The sequence below is a fragment of the Balaenoptera ricei genome, chromosome 11, assembly GCF_028023285.1.
Source record: "Balaenoptera ricei isolate mBalRic1 chromosome 11, mBalRic1.hap2, whole genome shotgun sequence".
NCBI lineage: Eukaryota > Metazoa > Chordata > Mammalia > Artiodactyla > Balaenopteridae > Balaenoptera > Balaenoptera ricei.
The window spans coordinates 62,891,745-62,913,157 of record NC_082649.1 but is presented as its reverse complement, the minus strand read 5'-3'; the positions used below and the strand labels follow the sequence as shown (position 1 = coordinate 62,913,157).

The 21,413-nt window shown below is 42.3% G+C and overlaps 1 protein-coding gene across 1 annotated transcript in view; it reads right to left on the bottom strand.

Annotated features, from left to right (window-relative positions):
• Positions 1 to 21,413, bottom strand: part of SCN11A (sodium voltage-gated channel alpha subunit 11) — a 143,607-nt gene that overhangs the window by 58,132 nt on the left and 64,062 nt on the right. Inside the window, exons 8-15 of the mRNA XM_059939408.1 lie at positions 19,013 to 19,141; positions 17,475 to 17,578; positions 13,600 to 13,767; positions 12,748 to 12,811; positions 5,439 to 5,580; positions 4,600 to 4,797; positions 3,494 to 3,667; positions 721 to 850 (exon numbers count right to left, since the gene is read on the bottom strand). Of these exons, the coding sequence (XP_059795391.1) occupies positions 721 to 850; positions 3,494 to 3,667; positions 4,600 to 4,797; positions 5,439 to 5,580; positions 12,748 to 12,811; positions 13,600 to 13,767; positions 17,475 to 17,578; positions 19,013 to 19,141 (1,109 nt within the window). The remainder of the gene's footprint in view (positions 1 to 720; positions 851 to 3,493; positions 3,668 to 4,599; positions 4,798 to 5,438; positions 5,581 to 12,747; positions 12,812 to 13,599; positions 13,768 to 17,474; positions 17,579 to 19,012; positions 19,142 to 21,413) is intronic.

The window sequence follows — 21,413 nt, the reverse complement described above, 5'->3', positions numbered from 1 at the left end:
CCAAGTTATGTTCACTCAAGGAAGACCATGGTGACGGCTGTACCAGAGCACAGGAAGCTACCAGGGCTCAGGGGAAGGGGAGATATTCAGGCAGGGGCATCTATAAGCACTGAAACAAAAGGCATGCTATCAGTTGGTTGACTTCAGGCCAGAAAGCAGCTGCACCCTGATTTCCACACAATTTCAAGGCCTCATGAGATGATGCAATAGGCTCAAAAGTGCTACGAACCCATTTAATCCCATTCTTGCTGGGACTTGAGTCCTGCCCTTGAACACAAACCCCTCAGTTTGGTCCCTGTTGCCTCCTGTTAATCAGGTCCATCAGATGGTTCCAGCCTGCATATGCAAGTCTTCTTCTATTATTCATGCCAGATTCCTATTCTAACTTCAATGACAACTGTAACCTCCTGGAAACTTCTATGTCTTCTCTTCTTTGGCTGGCTATCATTGTCACTGAAACTTCCTGTGACTGCCTGGCCTGAACGAGAAGTCCTGTTGATGCACTTGGTCCCACCACTACCCAAGTGGCAGCTCAGGGTGGGCCCACAAGGAAGGCCTGCTTCTTCCAAGCCATTTTGCTCACATGCTCCAAAGAAGCATGGGGAGTCACTCTGCAGGAAGTACAGTGGGTTGCAGAGGGCTTCTGGGGGGCTAGAGAGAGGGAGAAGGGAAGGACATCATTGAAGTTAGGCTCCCCCTTGGTCTTGGAACAGAACTTACCGTGCATGGTGATGGTAAGGATGCTCACAGCGCTCAGCGCTCTCTGCCTTTGGAAGGGGTCTCCATGCTCATCACAGTGGTCCACTGACAGATTCTGGGACAGTCGTTTGGTTTGTTCAAGTAGGTGTGGCTGTAAGAGAAGGCATGGTGGACCATCTAAGGGAAGGGACGACCTCTCCTCAAAACCTGACAAACTTTGTTTCAATGCTACATGCAGCGAAGATGCTCAACTCACTTCAACTTCATGGCATGTCAAAGGTGCAGTTTTCTTAATTCACATTTAATAGATAAGAGAAATATGGTTTGAACATTCATATTTCTTATGTATGCCCATTTCTAGAGTCTAGAGTTGTACCTACAGAAACATTTCTTTCTCCGTGTTTTATTCATTGTCAACAAAGAGCAAAAAATATTTTACAAAAACTAATGCACAATGGTTCAGGGTATGAAAGCAGTAAAAAGTGCGATTTAGAAACAATGTTTGCGAGGGGCAGAAGTGGTGTATAAATTTAGAAAGGTGGATTGAGGCCACATAGTGAAGTGCCTTGAGTGGCTGCCTAAATAGATTCTGAAATAGTCAGTAACTAAAAAGAACAGTCAAAATAAATATCACAAAATCCATATACTAAACTTCAAGCACTCAGGCTATGTCTAAGAGCTTACTGATTCTCACCTTATCTACAACTCTAAAGTATCTAGAGATTAAAGGACATAAACCTTCAGCTATCCAGAAAACTCAGGTATCTGTAATTACGTATTCCCCCAAAGTTCTGACCAACCATGGCCCCAGAGGGAACTATCCCTTTCTGAAAAGCTATTCTAAAGGGAGCCTGCAGTCTTTCTATAGCTATTTCCTATTCTAGTGAAAGGGAAAAGACACTTTATGTTAGGTGTCTGGGTCTTTGTCTGTTGCTTTGTGAAATGAGGAAAAACTTGCAAAATATTAAAAAATATATGCAGTCTCTTGAATATGCTGTGATCTGACAGCAAAGAAGCCTCTAAATCATGAGATCTTGCCCTGTCACTCCATCAGAGAACTGCTCAGAGCAGTGGGTGAGGTCTGTGCATCTACTTCTACAAAGGCCCTTGAACTCCCTTTCCCCACCCCAGGCTCAGGCACACACACCCACCTCCTGCCTGCTTCATCCTCCCCCTACCTCGGTAAAGAGGCTCTAGCTATTATTCCCTGGCCTGTATCACCAACATCTTCCTCTCTTCTGACTTCTCTTCTCCAGAATTAAAACATGTTCAAACATCCCCCACCTTAAATGATAAGAATAAGCTTTCTTTTTCTACAGTACATCCTCTCATAGCTTCTTTTCTGCATATCCTACTGCCTACTCAGTAGCCTGACTGGAATGCCCCATAGGCACCTCAAAATTGGCACATGCAAAACTTGCTATCTTCCTCGCCCCCAGAACATGCTCTTTACCCATCTCAGTAGATTACCCACCAACAAGTCGGCTACCCAAGCCATAAACCCCACCCTCTACATCTAGTCAATTGCCAAATCTTTTCCTCTGCAGATCACTGTAACCTGTTCATCTCTCTTCATCCTCACTGCCCTAACCATAGTTTAAGCCATTGTCACCTCTTACTTAGATCACTGCAACAACTTCTTAATTGGCTGCCTCCAGTCTCGCACTCCTCCAGTCCCCTCTCTTCAATGCATCCAGGATTTCCACAATGTAAATCTAGTCATATCACTCTTCTGCTTAAAACCTTTCCATACTGCTTACCACTTGCTCTCAGTGTAAAGAATGAACTCCTTAGCTTGGCTTCAAGGCCTTTTATGATGGTCCATATCTTACCACTAGAGCCTCTTGCCACCCCCCCCCAACCTCATCTCACACACACATACGCGCGCACACACACACACACTTGCACATTTTCTACTGGGTCATATTCTGCTCTCCTTTGTTTCCAGGCCTATGCGTGTGCTGTCCTCTCTATGTGTAGTGCTTCATTCTTCCTTTTACCTGGTTAATTCATCCTTTCAGCTTACACACTGCTTCCTCTGGGAACTCTTTTCTGATCCACTGCTCTTTTCCCAGCCCCCACCAAGTCTGGGGTTGGTTGTCTGAAGCAGACGCTATTGTTGGCCCCATCCATATGTCCTCAGGCTTCCTTTGGCAACCCAAACACTTTTGCCCTAACACATAGCAAGTCAGAAATACAGAAAAATTATTGTTTCCTGACCCCAGAAGTCTTGAACCAATGATGGACCAAAGCTGGTGTATAAATACTCTAGTGCCCTCACTCCAGGGAGATTAAACTGGCTTAATAATGCACATTAATTGGCCACCTTCTCTTCCATGTATCACTTCTCCCCTCCCCTCTTAGTGCTTCCTAAGATCACTTCCCAAATAATCTACTTGCACTCTAACGTCTCAGGGTTGGCCTTGCAGGGAACAAACATTGCCCCTAAGACGATGCTCCTGCTCTGCTCTCCCTCAATGATCATCATGTCGGTCATCACACTGAACAGTAACTGCCTCCTTGTCAGTGTGCCTTCATCATTACTTGCCTGTGTTATATATCCCATGTATCCCCAGTGCCTACCCCAGTGCCAAATAAACACTGTCAACATTTTAAATAGACATCAGTAAATAAATGGATAATTGAATAGACACATGGATGCAGGGAAGTATGTGCAAATGGATGAATGGATAAATGACTGAGTGAATGAATGAGTCCTTTCAATTAGATTGACAACTTGACCTGTCCCCCTGAACAGTGCTAAAGTATCATCAATCCCTTGGCCAAAACTTGCCTTTTTTGAAGAATCTTCATCAGAATCTAATCCTGGAACCTGGTCTTTCCCAGACTTTCTCAAAAAGAAGGATTTTCTTTTCTTATTACCAAATAGCTTTCTCTTCTTCGGGGAAAAAGACGATGCTTCAAGGGAATTAAGTGAGCTTCTGTCAATACCCATGGCAACCAGAGCCTTAGAAAGTGAAAAAAAGCAATTAATGAACAGATCACACTCCCCACAGAACACTGTAAATGACTTCGACCTCAGTAAGCATTCTCTCCTTTCTTCTGGTAGCACTGGACCATTTTGATTGCTCATTGCCCAACTGTAATATGCTAGCTTTGTCATTGTTTATGTGGGATGCTAGCTTTGTCATTGTTTATGTGGGGAACATGTCCTGTTTGTCCACGAGACTGCAGCCCTCGAAGGCAGGGTTGACTCTTAGATATCTCTGTGTAACTAACCCTTAGCACAGTGCCCTGTATGTGCTAAGCATTCAGTAAATGTTTGCGCTTAACGTTGCAGATATCAAGCACTTAAGATGGGCTTCCTCCTGATAAATCTCTGTGGAGGATGAGAAAAAGCATAAAACATGGCCCTGCTCTGAAATCTTAGAATCGAATCTTAGAATCTTAGAGCTGAAAAAATGTAAAGATGCCAGGGAAACAATAAGAATGGCCTGTAAATATAACAAGAATTATAAGAAAGGATCATGACTGTCATCTCTACAGCCACCATGATTGATTTCCCAGACTCTCGCAAGCAAAGTCCCTGGACACGAACATCTCCAGCTTCCCACAGGAAAGCCTGGAGCAGAGCCTTAATTTACATATACACACATTTTATCCTCTAGACAGCAATTTGGGATCTATCTTTGAAGGCTCAGGTTTCAGAAGGTCAAAGATCATCAAAACCAAGGGTTCCCTTCCTCAAGAGCCCTGCGCCTGGACATCTTAGTGGGAGACTGTAGCAGAGCCAGCTGCAAGGGGCTTAAAAATTCTCAGAAAAGCACCAGTTGGGAAAGCACTGAGACTAGGCCTTATACAGAAACCTTAAGTGTCAGACCCCACAGCCTCTGGGGTCCTCCCAAGCAGACCCCACTGTCTGACACCACGTGCCCCTACCTCCTTCTCCTCCTTTAACAGCTGCTGGGCTTCCTGGAACATCTTCTCCTTGGCTTCTGTCTCAGCAGCTACATTCTTGTTCTGTTCCTCATAAGCCATGGTGACAACAGCCAGGGTTAAGTTAATCAAGTAGAAAGAGCCCAGGAAGATGACCACCACAAAGAAGAAGACTGAGTAGAGCCCTGAGGTGCGCAAAGTCTGCAAGGGACACAGCACATGCTGGCGACTGAATCCTTCCTCCGCAGAGGGGTGACTTGACCTCGAGTGGAGATTACACAGTAGCAATTGGTCTCTCCCCAGCCCTGGTTGGCTCAGCTACCTGCAGCATCATCGTCTGCCTCCCCCATCACCTAGAGCTCCTGATGCCCTATCTCTCAGCAAGGAAATGCCATCTGTACATTCACACAGAAGTCATAGTGACTTTACTGTGACTTTCTCAAGGGTATTTGCATTTTTTAAATTAAAAAGGCAAGAGAGAGAGCAATGCTGCATGAAAGCTGAAGCACTAGTGGTGGAACTTCAGTCAGTGGGGAATCTGGAGAGGGGTGATATTTCTAGGAAGAGGAGTTTTTTGTACTCTTCTTCCAAATATCACATTTATAGTCTTTTTTTTTTTGATGTTTCTAATGGAATTTCTAAAACACAATTTAACAGTACAACTGTTAAGGATAAGAAATAGATGACAAAGGTGAAGGAGAGATGGTAGGTTATAAATAAATGATGAAGAGATAGATAAGTGATGGAAAGGGAGAGAGGAGGCAGGGAGGCAGAGGGGCAGGGAAGAGAGGGGGAGAGAGAGAGAGAGGGAAATAGAGAGAGAGAATGAATAAATAGATAACCTGTTGATAAAGCTTCTCCCAGGAATCTTGGGTCATAAGCCGGAACACGGCAAGAAAAGACCAGCCAAAGTTGTCAAAATTCGTGTAATTATAGTCAGGATTTTTATTGGTATGTTTGCATTCAAATTGTTCAGAACAAGCCCTAGATATTGGAAACAAAGGAACAGAGAAAGAATTACATACCCTGCAGCCCACCTCCCCTCGACACCCTGCCCAGGGCACTGATTATTCCAAGAACCATGGGCTCACACTCAAAAGTCCTAGGTGAAGAGAATATTTATAGAGTTGACCATCCTCCATCTTCCAAGCCTCCCAGTCTATATCTAAACATGGGCACTCATAGACTCTCTTCAAATGGATTGATTAGGAAGTTCATATCGGCAGTTTTTCATTGAAAAATTAAGTGCAGTGACATAGTGAACACTTTAGAGTAAAAAAAGGACATACAATGAATATGATGTCTCCCTCTCTCCCAACTCAGTCCCACTTCCTAGAGGCACTGTTAAAGTTACTTTAGTAAATTTTCAGAAGTCCTCTATGAATATAAAAGCACATATGTATCAATATACATTTTCTATAATATATGAATGGGAGCATTCTTTGAACACTCTCTTGCACTTTGCTTTTTTCATGGAATGGTATTGATTGGAGGTCTTTTCCACCAGCATACAAGGAAATATCTCATTTCTCTTCATGTCCTACAGTTCTGGGATTTATATAAGTGCTAAATATTTAGCTAATGCTAAATATTTAGATATCAATTGTTATCAGTCCTCTATTCTTACAAACATTTGGGTTTTACTTTAAAAGCAGTAGATATCTTGCATATAGGTCTTTGTTCACATCACCAAAAACACATCATTGAGTGCATCTGTCGAATATACTATGAGTATGTACTTTCTTAATTTGTAATAAATATAGTATTTTTATCAAAGTAACACATGCATGTGGTTTAAAAAAAGTCACATGGCACCAAAAGGCTCGTAATGAAAACCATTCCATCATTCTTCATCTGTCATTTATACACCCCAAATTCAACAACTTTTAGCTCTTTTAGGTCCGTATCTCTAAATATAGTGCTTTTACTGGGAGGAGATCAAGATGGCGGAGTAGGAGGATGCTGTGCTCACCTCCCCCAATGAATACAACAAAAATACATCTACATGGGACTTCCCTGGTGGCGCAGTGGTTAAGAATCCGCCTGCCAATGCAGGGGACATGGGTTTGAACCCTGGTCCAGGAAGATCACACATGCCGTGGAGCAACTAAGCCCATGCGCCACAACTACTGAGCCTGCACTCTAGAGCCCGTGAGCCACAACTACTGAGCCTGAGTGCCACAACTACTGAAGCCTGCACGCCTAGAGCCCATGCTCCCCAACAAGAGAAGCCACCGAAATGAGAAGCCCATGCACCACAACAAAGAGTAGCTCCCGCTCGCCACAACTAGAGAAAGCCCGCGCACAGCAACGAAGACCCAATGCAGCCAGAAATAAATAAATAAATAAATAAATTTATATTAAAAAAATACATCTACATGTGGAGCAATTCTCCGTGAAAACAAACTGGACACTGGCGGTAAACTGGACACAAGACTGTAAAGAAAGATCCACACAGAGTCAGGCAGGAAGGGAGGAGAAGCAATCAGGTTGGGACTCCCTAGTCAGGGGCACAGAAGAGAGGGATATCATGGGCTTGGAGATCCTCCCTGGGGAGTGAGGGGTTCGAATCACATATTGGGCACCCCAGCCCTGGGGTCCAACACCAGGAAGACAAGTTCCCTTAGCTGGTTTGAAAACCAGTGGGACTTACAGGAGGCCTGTAACAAACGGAGACTCTGCTCACGAAGAACATATGCCCACGCTTGCTTAATCTCAGGAATAAGGTGGATGCCCGCTCTCACCACTTCTATTTAACATAACATTGGAAGTCCTAGCCACAGCAATCAGCCAAGAAAAAAAAAACCAAAAGGCATCCAAATTGGAAGGGAAGAAGTAAAACTATCACTATTTGCAAATGACATGATACTATAGATAGAAAACTAAAGTCTCCATCAAAAAAACTATTTGAGCTAATAAATGCATTCAGTAAAATTTCAGGATACAAGATTAATATTCAGAAATCTGTTGCTTTTTATATACTAATAATAAACTATCAGAAAGAGAAAGCAAGAAAACAATCCCATTTAAAATAACATTAAAAAGAATAAGATACCTAGGAATAAACTTAACCAAGGAGGTAAAAGACCTATACTCTGAAAACTATAAAACACTGATGAAGGAAACTGAAAATGATATAAAGAAATGGAAAGATATACCATGTTCATGGATTGGAAGAATTAATGTTGTTAAAATGTCCATCCTACTGCAAAGCAATCTGCAGATTTAATGCAATCCCTATCAAAATAACCATGACATTTTTCATAGAACTAGAACAAATAATCCTAAAATTTATATGGAACCACAAAAGACCCTGAAGAGCAAAAGCAATCTTGAGAAAAAAGAACAACGCTGGGAATATCATGTTCCCTGACTTCGGACTACACTACAAAGCTACAGTAACCAAAACAGCATGGTATTGGCACGAAAATAGACAAGATCAATGGAATAGAATATAGAGACCAGAAATAAATTTGCATACTTATGGTCAATTAATCTACAATAAAGGAGGCAAGAATATACAATGGGAAAAGGACAGTCTCTTCAATAAATGTGGGAAAACTGGACAGCTACATGGAAAAGAATGAAATTAAAACATTTCCTCAAACCATATACAAAAAAAAACTCAAAACAGATTAAAGACCTAAATGTAAGACCGGAAACCATAAAACTCCTAGAAGAAAACATAGGCAGAACACTCTTTGACATAAATCATAGTGATATTTTTTTTATCTTTCTTCTAAGGCATAGGAAGCAAAAGCAAAAATAAACAAATGGACCTAATTAATCTTAAAAAGTTTTGCACAGCAAAGGAAATCACTGACAAAATGAAAAGACAACCTACTAGATGAGTGAAAATATTTGCAAATGATATGACTGATAAGGGGTTAATATCCAAAATATATAAACTGCTCACACAGCTCTATCAAAAAAACAAACAACCTGATTAAAAAATGGCAGAAGACCTGAATAGACATTTTTCAAAGAAGACATACAGATGGCTAACAGGCACATGGAAAGATGCAGAACATTGCTAACTGTTAGAGAAATGCAAATCAAAACCACAATGAGATACTACCTCAAACCTGTCAGAATGGCTATGATCAAAAAGTCTACAAATATCAAATGTTGCCAGGAAGATGGAGAAAAAGGAAGACTCATACACTGTTGGTGGGAATGTAAATTAGTACAGCCACTGTGGGAAACAATATGGGGTTCCTCAAAAAATTAAAAATAGAATTACCATATGATCCAGCAATTCCACTGCTGGGTATATAGCTGAAGAAAATGAAAACACTAATTCAAAAAGACACATGCACCCTAATGTTCATAGGAGCATTATTTACAATAGCCAAGATATGGATGCAACCTAAGTGTCCACCAACAGATGAATGGATAAAAAAGATGTGGTATAAAAAAGAATGAAATAATGTCATTTGCAGCAACATGGATGGACCTAGAGATTATCATACTAAGTGAAATAAGTCAGACAGAGAAAGACAAATATCGTATGACATCATTTATGTGGAATCTAAAAAAATGATACAAATGAACTTATTTACAAAACAGAAACAGACTCACAGACTTAGAAAACAAACTTATGACTACCAAAGGGGAAAAGGTGGGGGGGAGGGATAAGTTAGGAGGTTGGGATTAACATATACTCACTACTGTACATAAAATAGATATTCAACAAGGACCTACTGTAGAGCACAGGGAACTATACTCAATACTCTTTAATAACCTATATGGGAAAAGAATCTGAAAAAGATTAGATGTATGAATATGTATAACTAAATCATTTTGCTTTACACCTGAAACTAACACAACATTGTGAATCAACTATACTCCTATATAAAAAATTAAAAAGATGTGGTGTATATATATACAATGGAATATTAACTCAGCCATAAAAAAAGAATGAAATTTTGCCATTTGCAACAATGTGGATGGACCTGGAGGGTGTTACACTTAGCGAAATAAGTCAAACAGAGAAAGGCATATACTGAATGTTATCACTTATGCATGGAATCTAAAAAATGAAACGAATGAATATAACCAAACAGAAACAGAATTAAATATATAGAGAATAAACTAGTGGTTTCCAGTAGGGAAGGGGGGATGGGAAAAATAGAGGTGGGGGATTAAGAGATACAAACTACTATGTATAAAATAAATAGGCTACAAGGATATATTACACAGCACAGGAATATAGCCAATATTTTACAGTAACTTTAAATAGAGTACAATTTATGAAAATACTGAATCACCATATTGTACACCTGAAACTAATATGATATTGAAATTCAACTATACTATAATTTTTTAAAATGCTTATACTGATATTTGATTTATCAGTTTTAGTCTTTGTTGACTAGCTTTCTGCTGTGGTAGATAAGGCTTTTCCAACATCCCACCCCACTTCACCACTACTTATATCACTCTTCGTGGAAAATATCATGGCCTGTGTCATTGGGTCTCCTGGGTCAGATACATTTTTTCTTGGCTCTTTGTGTTGCTCTTTCTAAGTTTTACTCCCTCATTTTTCTGGACCAAACCTCAAGTAGCTTTTTAGGAAGACTGGGTGATCTTTGCACATATGGGTATATTTTTACTCTGCCTTCACAGTGGAGTTACAGTTTGACCAGAAATAGAATTTGGGGTTGAAAATAGTTTTTCTTCAGAAACATAAAATCACTGCTCAGCTATTATCCCTATGTTGTTGTTGAGGATTCTGATACTGTTCCTTTGTGGGTAACCTTTTTCTCTTTGGTTTTCAGATCTTTTTCCCCAAAGGTTCTGAAATGCCATGATAATGCACCTGACATGGTCCTTTTTCATTCATTGTGTTGGCTACTTTATGGGCCACTGAGGGATTTGCATCTTTAATCCCAGGGAAATTCTCTGTATTATCTTTGCTAATTTCCTCCGTTTTGCTTTTTCTGTGCTCTATTTCTGGAATTCCTACTTAGTCAAAAGCTGAAACTTCTGGATTGATATTTATTCTCATATTTTCTGTCTCTTTTGTTGCTTTTATCTTTTAATTCTATGTTGATTTTTTCTATTCTCCCCTTTGTACTTCTCACCACTATCCTACACGTGCATTTGCACACACATATACATGCCACACCCCTCTTCAATCCACAAGTCTTGTTCTTTCTGTCTCCTAAATGTCTTTGGGATTCATCCATCCATTTCTCTTCATCTCCACTGAACAGCTTCGTGACTCTCATCTGTATTAACACAGCCTCCTAAGTGGCTGCCTCATCTACTCTATCCACCCATTCTCCATGTAGCAGACATAAGTGAGTTTTAAAAGTATCTAATCTGATCAGGTCTTGTTTCCTTTGTGATTGAGGTCAAAATCCTCAGCAGTGATGGGCTACCAGGTCCTGCATGGTTGGCTCCAGTCTCCTGCCCCTCTGCCTAACAAGCTGCTGGGCTTCTTACTATCCCCGCATGTCCTCATGTCCTGAGGCTTTCATCCTTGCTATTTGTACCGTCAGGAATCATTTGCTCTATCTCCTCATCCACCAGAACTTCCCACTCATGCTTCAGATCCATGTTCTAGTCACCACTCAGTCAGTCCTCAGAGGAGGCAGTGAGTAAAGGCTGAAAACCAGGCCTGGGCCCTGAACGGAGGCCTGTCTGGGAAGGTGACCTCAGATCTGCCATCTCCTTGGAAACTACCACGTTATGATCAGTGTCGAAGGTCATGTACTAGGAGTTCGCTTACTGTAAAACTCCTGAGCTTTGAGACTATACCTAGACTGAGAGAGTTGTGACTGGCACACAGTTGGAAACCAAGGCTTCTGCATCTGTATGTTTAGATGGCCCACCCCACCTTGGATTTTGCTTATAGTAACCATACCTGCCCTGCATGGGTGATGGATCAAAGAAGCACTGTTGTGACAGCTGTTGGGCTCCTCATTGAATGAAAACACTGTGGGTGCAGTATGTCCTGCCGAGGATCATTCTAGAGAGCTCAATAAACCTTGTGTTAAAACCTAGTAAGTCTGTGAGTTTGACCTAATCAGAACCTGTGACCACCACGAGAAGACTTCCTTAATTTTACAGGCAGGGTTACATCTCTGTTATCTCTCTAAGTATCTACAGGTCTCTCTTATAACATTCATCACACTTTCAAGGATTTACTGTACATCTCTCTTGCCTGAAAGATGTCAATTTCAAGAGGGCAGCACTCCTTTGTTTGTACTTGGATTCCTAGGGCCTAACACAGAGCTTGGCACACTGTTGGCCCTTGATACCTATTTGTTATTGAGAGATGAATGTAGTCTATTTCATCAAAGTGCCTAGCATATTATCTTAATTTGAAATACACTCAATAAACCTTCACTGAATGAATCTCTCACCACAGAGAGTACTAATATCCTGGAAGAAGGAACAGTATCCCCAAAGGGTCAGAGGGCTACTAGCTGTTGAAGTGAATGTGTATGAACACACATACAACAGTGTGTGCAACTAGAGGCAGTGGGGGTCACAGATCAACAAACAGAAGACATGTGCTGAGATGTCTTCCATCAGGGCCATGTCATTGAACAGGAAATAGGTCTAGATGGGGCTTTCAGTCACAACATCCTTTCTTACCTTTGATAGTCTTGAATATCCGCTCCATAATGTCAAAATATCCCTATGTTTTCAGTAGGTTTCTCATCAGATACAAATTCAATATAATTTGGGAGAGAGAACTGCTCTAAACACTTGGAAATAATTTTTAATTTAGTAATGCACATCTAAACTTGCTTAGAGGGACTTCCCTGGTGGCGCAGTGGATAAGACTCTGCGCTCCCAGTGCAGGGGTCTCGGGTTCATTCTCTGGTCGGGGAACCAGATCCCACATGCATGACACAACTAAGATTTCGCATGCCACAACTAAGGAGCCCACGTGCTGCAACTAACGAGCTGGAGAGCCGCAACTAAGGAGCCCACCTGCTGCAACTAAGGCCCAGCACAACCAAATAAATAAGTAAATAAATATTTTAAAAAACCAAAATAAAATAAAATAAACTTGCTTAGACACATGAAATAGTAGTGTTAGAGAACGACCACCACTGCTTCTACAAGTCATTAGATAAAGACTGTCTGCCACATCACTTCAAAAAGATAGAATGAAGAGTATAAACATCTTACCCACTCTCCATCCATGTGCCGCATATTCTGAATTCAGTGGAATCTTTCTTTTCAAAGCAATAGTCTGAGAAGGAAATAATTATAAATTCAGGTTTGAAAAAACAACATTGAAAGGAAAATGAATAGCAAATATGCCAGATTATGCTTGAAACAGATGGTTCAGAATCCTCCAAAATGATCAAAGTGATCAAAGTGATCTCGATGAAATGATCCAGAGAGGAACTAGAGCCTAAGCCCTCAGGAAGATGCAAGAGAAAAAGAGGGAAAAGGAGGAGGAAGGAGAAATAAGAGGAGGAAGCAGTAACACCACCACCACTTTGCCTCTCAGTACATAGAACTGAATCAGAGACCACCCCTAGGAGAAGCTGGACACAGGGTCAGCCCATGAGAAGCTCATAAACCAAGACAGTCATGGAGAAAGTGTGGCCACATAAAATTCAGGACACATGAAATTTATATAGGGTTGACCTCAGAGTGGAGAGGGTGCAACATAAAAGGAGCAATATCATTGAAGAAAATACTTGGGTGGGGGGAGGCATTGTGGGAGGTTGCTGGTCTCCTTTGGCCAAAGCCAGGCACTCTGAAGACTTCTGCAAAACGTGACAAGGAAGTGGGCAGAGATGGAAGATGACACCACTCCTATAGATGTGGCTTCAGGATTTTCCTTCTTCATGGAAACCCAAAGAATGAGGCAGTTCTCTAAGAAATGCATCTGCCCACTTGAGAACCCTAGAGGGACAAGTCATCCCTTGATCCTAAGACACTCTGTAATGCAGATCAGTAGACAGTATGAGTGGGGATAAATAAAAGTTAACCATGCACAAATCAAGAAGTGAAAGGTGGGGTGTTTACCTTTATAGTCAGAGTCACAGTCTTTCCTCACACATTTCTGGTTCAGATTTCCCATGAAGAGCTGCTGACCGACCAGGGCGAAGATGCTGAGGCAAAAGAGAGTCAGGATCATCACATCGACAAGCCTCTTCACAGAGCGCAGCAAGGCCCCAACAATGACTTTCAGACCTGAGGAAGAGGACAGATGTGGGGAGAAGCCCCCCACTCACACACACACACCAGACACAGGCAAGGAACAGAGAGGGAGCAACAAGGCCTCGAAAGTTGTCTGATTGCAGGCTGGTATCAGAAACTGGCCTGACCTAGGATTCTGAGGCCATAACTCTGTGCCTTAGAAGCTATGGGTCATCAGAGTGGTCCACTGGTCTAGGACTCGGCCTCTTTATCCTACTCTACAGATACCACAGGGTTGCTCTGAAGGGCAAGTGAGAAGACTTCGAGCAGAAACATGCCACAGAGACACAAGACATAACTTGATGACAGTTGTGCAGGCACCTCCATGGCTGGGGGTCACAGGCAGCATTAAGGCCAAAGTGAGGCCTCCTGAGAGAAGGAGCAGAGCTGTATTTAACATTTGGACGAGGTGCCATGAGATATAGCTAAATTGGGGGGTCAGGGAGCTGGAAGAAGGAGCTTTGTCTGGACCCAAATAATAAGGATGTCTTAGGAAAAGAAACTCAGATTACTACTTATAATAAGGGTTTTTAAAAATTCATTCAAGAAATATATTTACCAAGCACCTACTATGTCCATGGTACACTGTCAGGCTGCCAAAGTTACAAAATAAAAAGGACATAGTCCTGTAGTCTGTCGGCAAATGTTTAAAATCAGCTCTTTGCGGGGAGGGGAGGAGACAGAGAAAGTCTTCATTTGCAGCATTTACAGATGTCCTTGTTTGCTGAATTCTGGAGTGTAGATCCCTCTTCTCCCTCCATACACCCCTCTCCCACAGCTGCTTTCAAGCTACCAACATGACGTTCCTGGATGCAGAGTTGGAAAAGGATGTGCACAGTCTGCTGGGGAGTCGGAACAAGTCAGTCCCAGCACAACACTGAGTCACAGGCTCTGCTCTCAACACAGCTGGAGAGATAAACCAGCAGATGGCATCTGTAATGTGTGGGATGACACTAAGTGACAAAGTTTCAGTTGATCAGCATAAACCATGAATGGTAGACTTGAGAACACAAAGCAGCATCTGACGGGAGGCCAAGCCCACAGCAGATGACCTTCCACCAAGGGTGATGCCACATGAGGAGGAGACTTCAGGCCAAGCTGGGACATCCGCTGGATTCACCAGTGCACTCATGTTCATGCCAAGATCATGCTTCCCCTGCATGGTCGGGGCCACCAAACACGAAAATACTCTAACCTCATCTACGCCTGATTTTTCATCTGTAACAAGAGGCTCGAGTCTTCTCCAAAGCAAGATGATTTGGATGAAAGATAGCTGTGATTCCTGAATTATTTTTACATAGTCCCATAAAAGATTGTATCTCATACTCTTCCTTCCAAAAAGCATCCAGGGATCTCATGTGTTTCATGAGTCAAAATGGAGAGTATGTTCACCTGCTTAGAGACGAGGAAGGGAACATGAAAGCTGCTAAGTGTCTCCCTGAATGTATATTTTACCCACGCGAAATACGAGGGACTCAGCTCAGGCAGAAAGCCCCCAAATCCACCTGGGAAACGAAGGTCCACCTTGCAAAAGAGGAAGAGAAAGAGTGACATGTTCTACATAAACTGTCCTCTGACTGCCAGTTGCTTTATCACTATGCAGTTGTTCTTCTGGAGTTTCCAAAAATAACCCACTGCCTCTGTATGAAAAAGATCCAAATTGCCTGGAGTTTTGATAGAAGAGACTAGAAGAAGAAGGGAAGAAGAAGGGGGGAAGGAAGGAGTCCAGAGGGAGAATATTTTTTAATAAAGTTTTTTTGTAAAGGAAAGAGAGGAAAGGGGAAGGAGAAGAGAAGACTGTGCCATAATAAACTCATTTTTGATAAACTGGAATTCATATTTACAACCCCGTCCTTGGCTTCATCCTGATCCACAGAGCTCCTTCCTTGCCTGGCTTCCAAGAGACCACTTTTGCTCTCTTTCCTCCTTTACTGGTGGCTCTTGCTCATCTCCTTTGCTGGTTTCTCCTCTCTCCCCTCCCCTTTAAGGTCTCAGTGCCTGGGACTCAGTCCTTTGTCCTCTTCTACTTTCCATCTATGCTCATTTTCTTGGTAATCTCATCAGATTCCATGGCTCTAAATAACATCTATAGGCTCATAATCTCCAATATAATATCTGCAGCCCTGGAACTCCAGCCTCATATATCTAATTGCCTACTTGGTACTTTGATTTGGATGTCTCACAGCCATCTCAAACAGAACACATGCAAAGCTGATTCCCAATCTGACCCCCAAGGCCTGCTTCCCTCACAGCCTTCCTTTTCTCATTCAGTGATGATTCCATCTTTCCAGTCACTCAGACAAAAAAACTTGACTCATCCTTTACTCTTCTTTTGCTCATATCATGTATACAATCAACCTGTCAGGAAGTCCTCTTGTTTCTACCTTCAAATTTATACAGAATCTGACCACCATTCACCAACTCCTCTTCCACCGCCTGATCTGAGAGCACCACCACCTCTTGCTTGGATTATGGCAGTGGCCCCCTGTGTCAGTTTGGGCCCTCTGAGAAGCAGACACTTTGAGACCGGATTGCAAGAGATTTCTTGGGGAAATGCTTGTGAGGAGTAATCTGGAGGGAGGGAGTGGAGGGACAGAGAGAGCCTCAGACTGTGGCACAGGGCTGACACCTGGGAAAGGAGAGCAAGAAGGAAGCAGGATAGACAGGAAGTGCCTCAGACTGCAGTGCTGCTGTGAGACAGTCTCACCCTGGTTGCTGAGGAGCCCCTGAGCCAAAGTCCCCCATAGAGGAGTCCCAAACCCTTCAGGGGTGGGCCTGCACTAGCGGCCCCCACATGCAGGGAAAGCGTGATCTTGGCATGAACATGAATGCAGTGGTGAATCCAGAGAGGGGCCAGCTGGGACCATTAGTCAACTGCACTCCCTGCAGCAGGAGATCTGAGCAGCACATTTCCATGGTGACCAACATGCCTCCTATCTGGTCTTCCTGCTTCTACCTTTGCTCCCGCACATTCTGTTCCCCACACAACAGCCAGAGTAATCCTTTTAAAGCCTGGGTCAGGTCATGACTCCTCTGCTCAAAGCCCCTGCATGGCTCCCATTTCTCTCAGAGCAAAGCCCAAGTCTTCCCGGTACTTAGGTGCCTCCCCTTCACCTCTGTGGTCCCTCCTCCACCACCTGGCCCCTCATTCTGTCTGCTCCAGCCCCACCCACGTCTTTTATAGTCCTCGGTCTGTGGACTGGCTGCTTCCTATGCTCAGAATACTCTTTCCCATATATCTGCTTGTGAAACTCCCTCACCACCTTCAAATCTGCTCACATCTCACCTTCTCAATGACACCTATCCTGACCACCCCACTAAAAATTGCAACCTGCTTCCCTGACCCCCCGTGACTTCCAAGAGCCACCACATTGCCTACTTTTCCATTTTATTTCTCCATAGCATATGTCACTTTCCAGCACACTATATAGTTTACTTATTTATTATAGTTACTGCTTAAGTCTGTCTCCCAACCCCCCACCTAGAATGTAAACTCCATGAGGGCAGGGACCTTTGTCTGTTTGCTCATTGGTACATCCCAAGCAGCTAGCACAGTGGATATTAGGTGCTCAATATATATTTGTTGAATGATCAAATAAATGAATAAAGCAGAGTTTGTTAGTTTGTGGTTTACATGACATAGAGAAATTTTAACTATTCTCTTCTGCTAAGAGCCAGTGTTGAAAGTTAGAGTGACTTACCTGAAATTACTGAAATTGCTTTCAAAGCTCTGAACACTCGGAAGGTACGCAGGGATGACAGACTGATGCTGCTGCCCTTGATATATGGTGAATATGATACAAACCTACAAGACAAAGCACAAGGAAAGTCCAGGCTTGTTCAGGCATGCGTCTGCCCTGCACATCTCCACAAAGGTCACAAGTAAGCACAGCCTGAGGTGTGTGTCCACCAGAATGAAATCTGCAACCTCCCCTTCCAATCCCACCTTCATGTCAGGACCTGGCAATACCACTGTCTATTGCTATGGACCCTATGGACCACAGATTGCACAGGAGGCTGCTCTCAGCTAATCTTTACACTTGGACATAGATGAGGATTCCTTGAAATAGTCACTGCAGTTGTGGCTACATCCATGGATAATAGAAATCAACTTAAACATTTATTGACTTGCTACCAAGTTCCAGGCCCCAGTACACTTCCCTAAGGTCTCACCATGTGGCCAAGCCCAGAAGGAACCTAGGCGGTCTGGTTCCAGAGCCCACATACTACACCATCTCTCAATAACCAAGAGCACCTGACCATTTACCTTCAAATGTAAAACTCTGAAATTAATAGTAACTACCTCAAAGGGCTTTCGTGAATATTAGATAGAAAAATATATGCAAAGTGCTTAAGACAATGGCTGGCACAAATTAAATAAGGTTGGGTTTATTATTATTGTGCTGGCAATAGGCCATTGCTCCTCTTGCTTTTTATTTTGCTGACTCATGAATTTGGAATCTCATCATTCGATGCCAAATTGATGTCCTCTCCTTCAGGAAGAACTTCAGCTCTCACCTCATGCCATATACAATAACTAACTCAAACTTAATGGACCACAAACTTAATTAAACATAAGAGCCAAAACAATAACACTTCTAGGAGAAAACATGAGAGAAACTCTTTGTGACCTTTCAGTAGACAAAGATGTTCTAGACCCCTTTATTCCTCCTCCATGCTCTAACAGCTGGAATCATGCACAGCTCCTATGCTAGCACTCACTGTAGCATGTTATAATGGTCATTAAATGCCTCACTTCCCCTCTGACCTGCGAGCTCCAACAGGGTGAGAACCATGCATGATATATTTTTTTTCATTATCACAAGCCCTATATCTGGCACAGAGACTGGCCCCATAACAGGTCAGTGTTTGGTGAATAAATGGCTGAAAAAGTAAGACCATGAGTGTTGGCCTAGAAATGGATTTGTGGGGAATTCCCTGGAGGTCCAATGGTTAGCACTTGGTGCTTTCATGGCCATGAGCCTGGGTTCAATCCCTGGTTGGGGAACTAAGATCCCACAAGCCTCGAGGTGCGGCCAGAAATGGATTTTTGTGTGTGAAGGCCTCTGGTCAGTTGGCTACATGGTGCAGTTCAGTGTCAACCAACACTGCACTCAGAGTTCTAGGCTTTACTTGGCTGCACTCAGCCAGTCATGTGGATCTACACAGGGCCCTGCTGGAAGCCAAGGGGCTTCTTTCCCACCCCTAGTCTCTTTGGTAAAAATCTCAACATTCTTACGCTGTTGCAATGACAATGGAGTCCAGCCAGTTCCACGGATCTCGAAGGAAAGAAAACTCATCCAGAATAAAACCTCTTGCCAATATTTTAACTAATGCTTCAAATATATAAATCCCAGTGAAGACATACCTACAAAGCAAATCATTCAGAACAAGAAGAAATATGATAAGCTATGTGAAAAACAGAGAGTCCATCTGTCTGATCTGACCTTCATGAGGTCTGACTCCATTTTAATGTGACATTTAACATTCTTGTCTTAGCAAATCAAAGTTCAGAAAGGTAAGGTCCTCAAGCAAGTTCTGGTATTTGGGATTTGTGAGAAAGAGGCCCATGGATAAAGTTGTAAAGCTGCTTCTAAACACCTAGCTTCACAGCCATATTCTTGAGAGAAGCTTCAGCCAACATGGACAGTCTTTTCAACAAATGGTGTTGGGAAAGCACAGTATCCACATGCAAAAGAATGAAGCTGGACCCTTACCTTATACCATGTACAAAAATTAATTCAAAATGGATTAGAGCTAAATGTAAGACCTGAAACTAGGGACTTCCCTGGTGGTGCAGTGGTTAAGAATCAGCCTGCCAATGCAGGGGACACCAGTTCGAGCCCTGGTCCGGGAAGATCCCACGTGCCACAGAGCAACTAAGCCCATGCGCCACAACCAATGAGCCTGCACTCTAGAGCCAGCGAGCCACAACTACTGACCCCACATGCCACAACTACTGAAGCCCACGTGCCTAGAGCCCCTGCTCAACAACAAGAGAAGCCACTGCAATGAGAGGCTGTGCATCGCAATGAAGAGTAGCCCCCGTTTGCTGCAACTAGAGAAAGCCCGCGCGCAGCAACGAAGACCCAACGCAGCCATAAATAAATAAATTAATTAATTAATTAATTAAAATGTTGTGAATATTAAAAAAAGACCTGAAACTATAAGACTCCTAGAAGAAAATATCTGCAAATCATATATCTGATGAGGTTAATATTTGGAATATATGAAGAACTCCTACAAACTCAACAATAAAAAATTAAATAATCCACTTAAAAATGGCCAAATGACTTGAATAGACATTTTTCCAAAGATTACATACAAATTGCCAACAAGCATATGAAAAGACATATGAAAAGATGTTCAATATCACTAATCATCAGAGAAATGCAAATCAAAACCACAATGAGCTATCACCTCGTACTCATTAGGCTGGCTACTTTTTAAGAAAAGCAGAAAATAACAAGTGTTGGTGAGGATGTGGCAAGATTAAAACCCTTGTGCACTAGTGGTGGGATTGTAAAATGGTGCAACCACCATGGAAAAAAATATGGAGATTCTTCAAAAGATTAAAAATAGAATTACCATATGATCCAGCAATCCCACTTCTGGGTACATATACAAAAGAACTGAAAGCAGAGTCTTGAAGAGATATTTGCACAGCCATGTTCATAGCAGCACTATTCACAATAGCCAAGATGTAGAAGCAACCCAAATGTCCATTGACAGATGAATAGATTAATAAAATGTGGTATATACATGCAATGGAATATTATTGAGCCTAGGAAAGGAAAGAAATCCTGTCACATGTGACAACATGGATAAACCTTGAGGTCATATACTAAGGGAAATAAACTAGTTTAAAAAGACAAATATGGTATGATTCCACTTACAGGAAGCACCTAGAGTAATCAAATACACAGAGACATAAAGTATAATGGTGGTTTCCAGGGGAGTGGAGGGGAGGGCAGAATGGGGAGTTATTGTTTAATGAGTACAGAGTTTCAGTTTTGCAAGATTAAAAGAGTTGTGGAGATGGAGAGTGGTAATGGTTGCACGTCTGTGCGAATGTACTTAATACCACTGATCTGTACACCTAAAAGTGATTAAGATGGCAAATGTGATGTAATGTGTATTTTATCACAATTTTTTAAAAAACTATTTCCATTTTATTCCTTTAGTCCTTCATCATGTTCTGTCTTCTAATTTATTTCCCTTCTTCCCCTTCCTCCTCCTCCAAAAGACAATACTCTAACTCTCTTGTTATAATCCCAATAAAAATATGCTTGGTTGGCGCGCGCACGCACACGCACGCACGCACACACACACACACACACACACACACACACACGCTGGTCCCACATCTGGGACAGAAACAATCATTTCGAACAATCTGCTGGTTCAGAGTAAAAGAAGTGGACCTTTTCTGGTAGAATGTCCAACCATTGTTAGCCCTCAAAGTTAAAGAACTAAGGTCTTGGGAACTCGAAGAATCCCAAAGCAGCTAAGTCCAAGAGCAGAAATGGTCATGAGGCTGCCTTGGGCAAGAGCTACTTCTGCTTCAGCTTTTTTCTAAACTGCTCACCTTTTAGGTGACAAATAAACACAGAAGATTAATTAATGTCTGCCCTGAAATG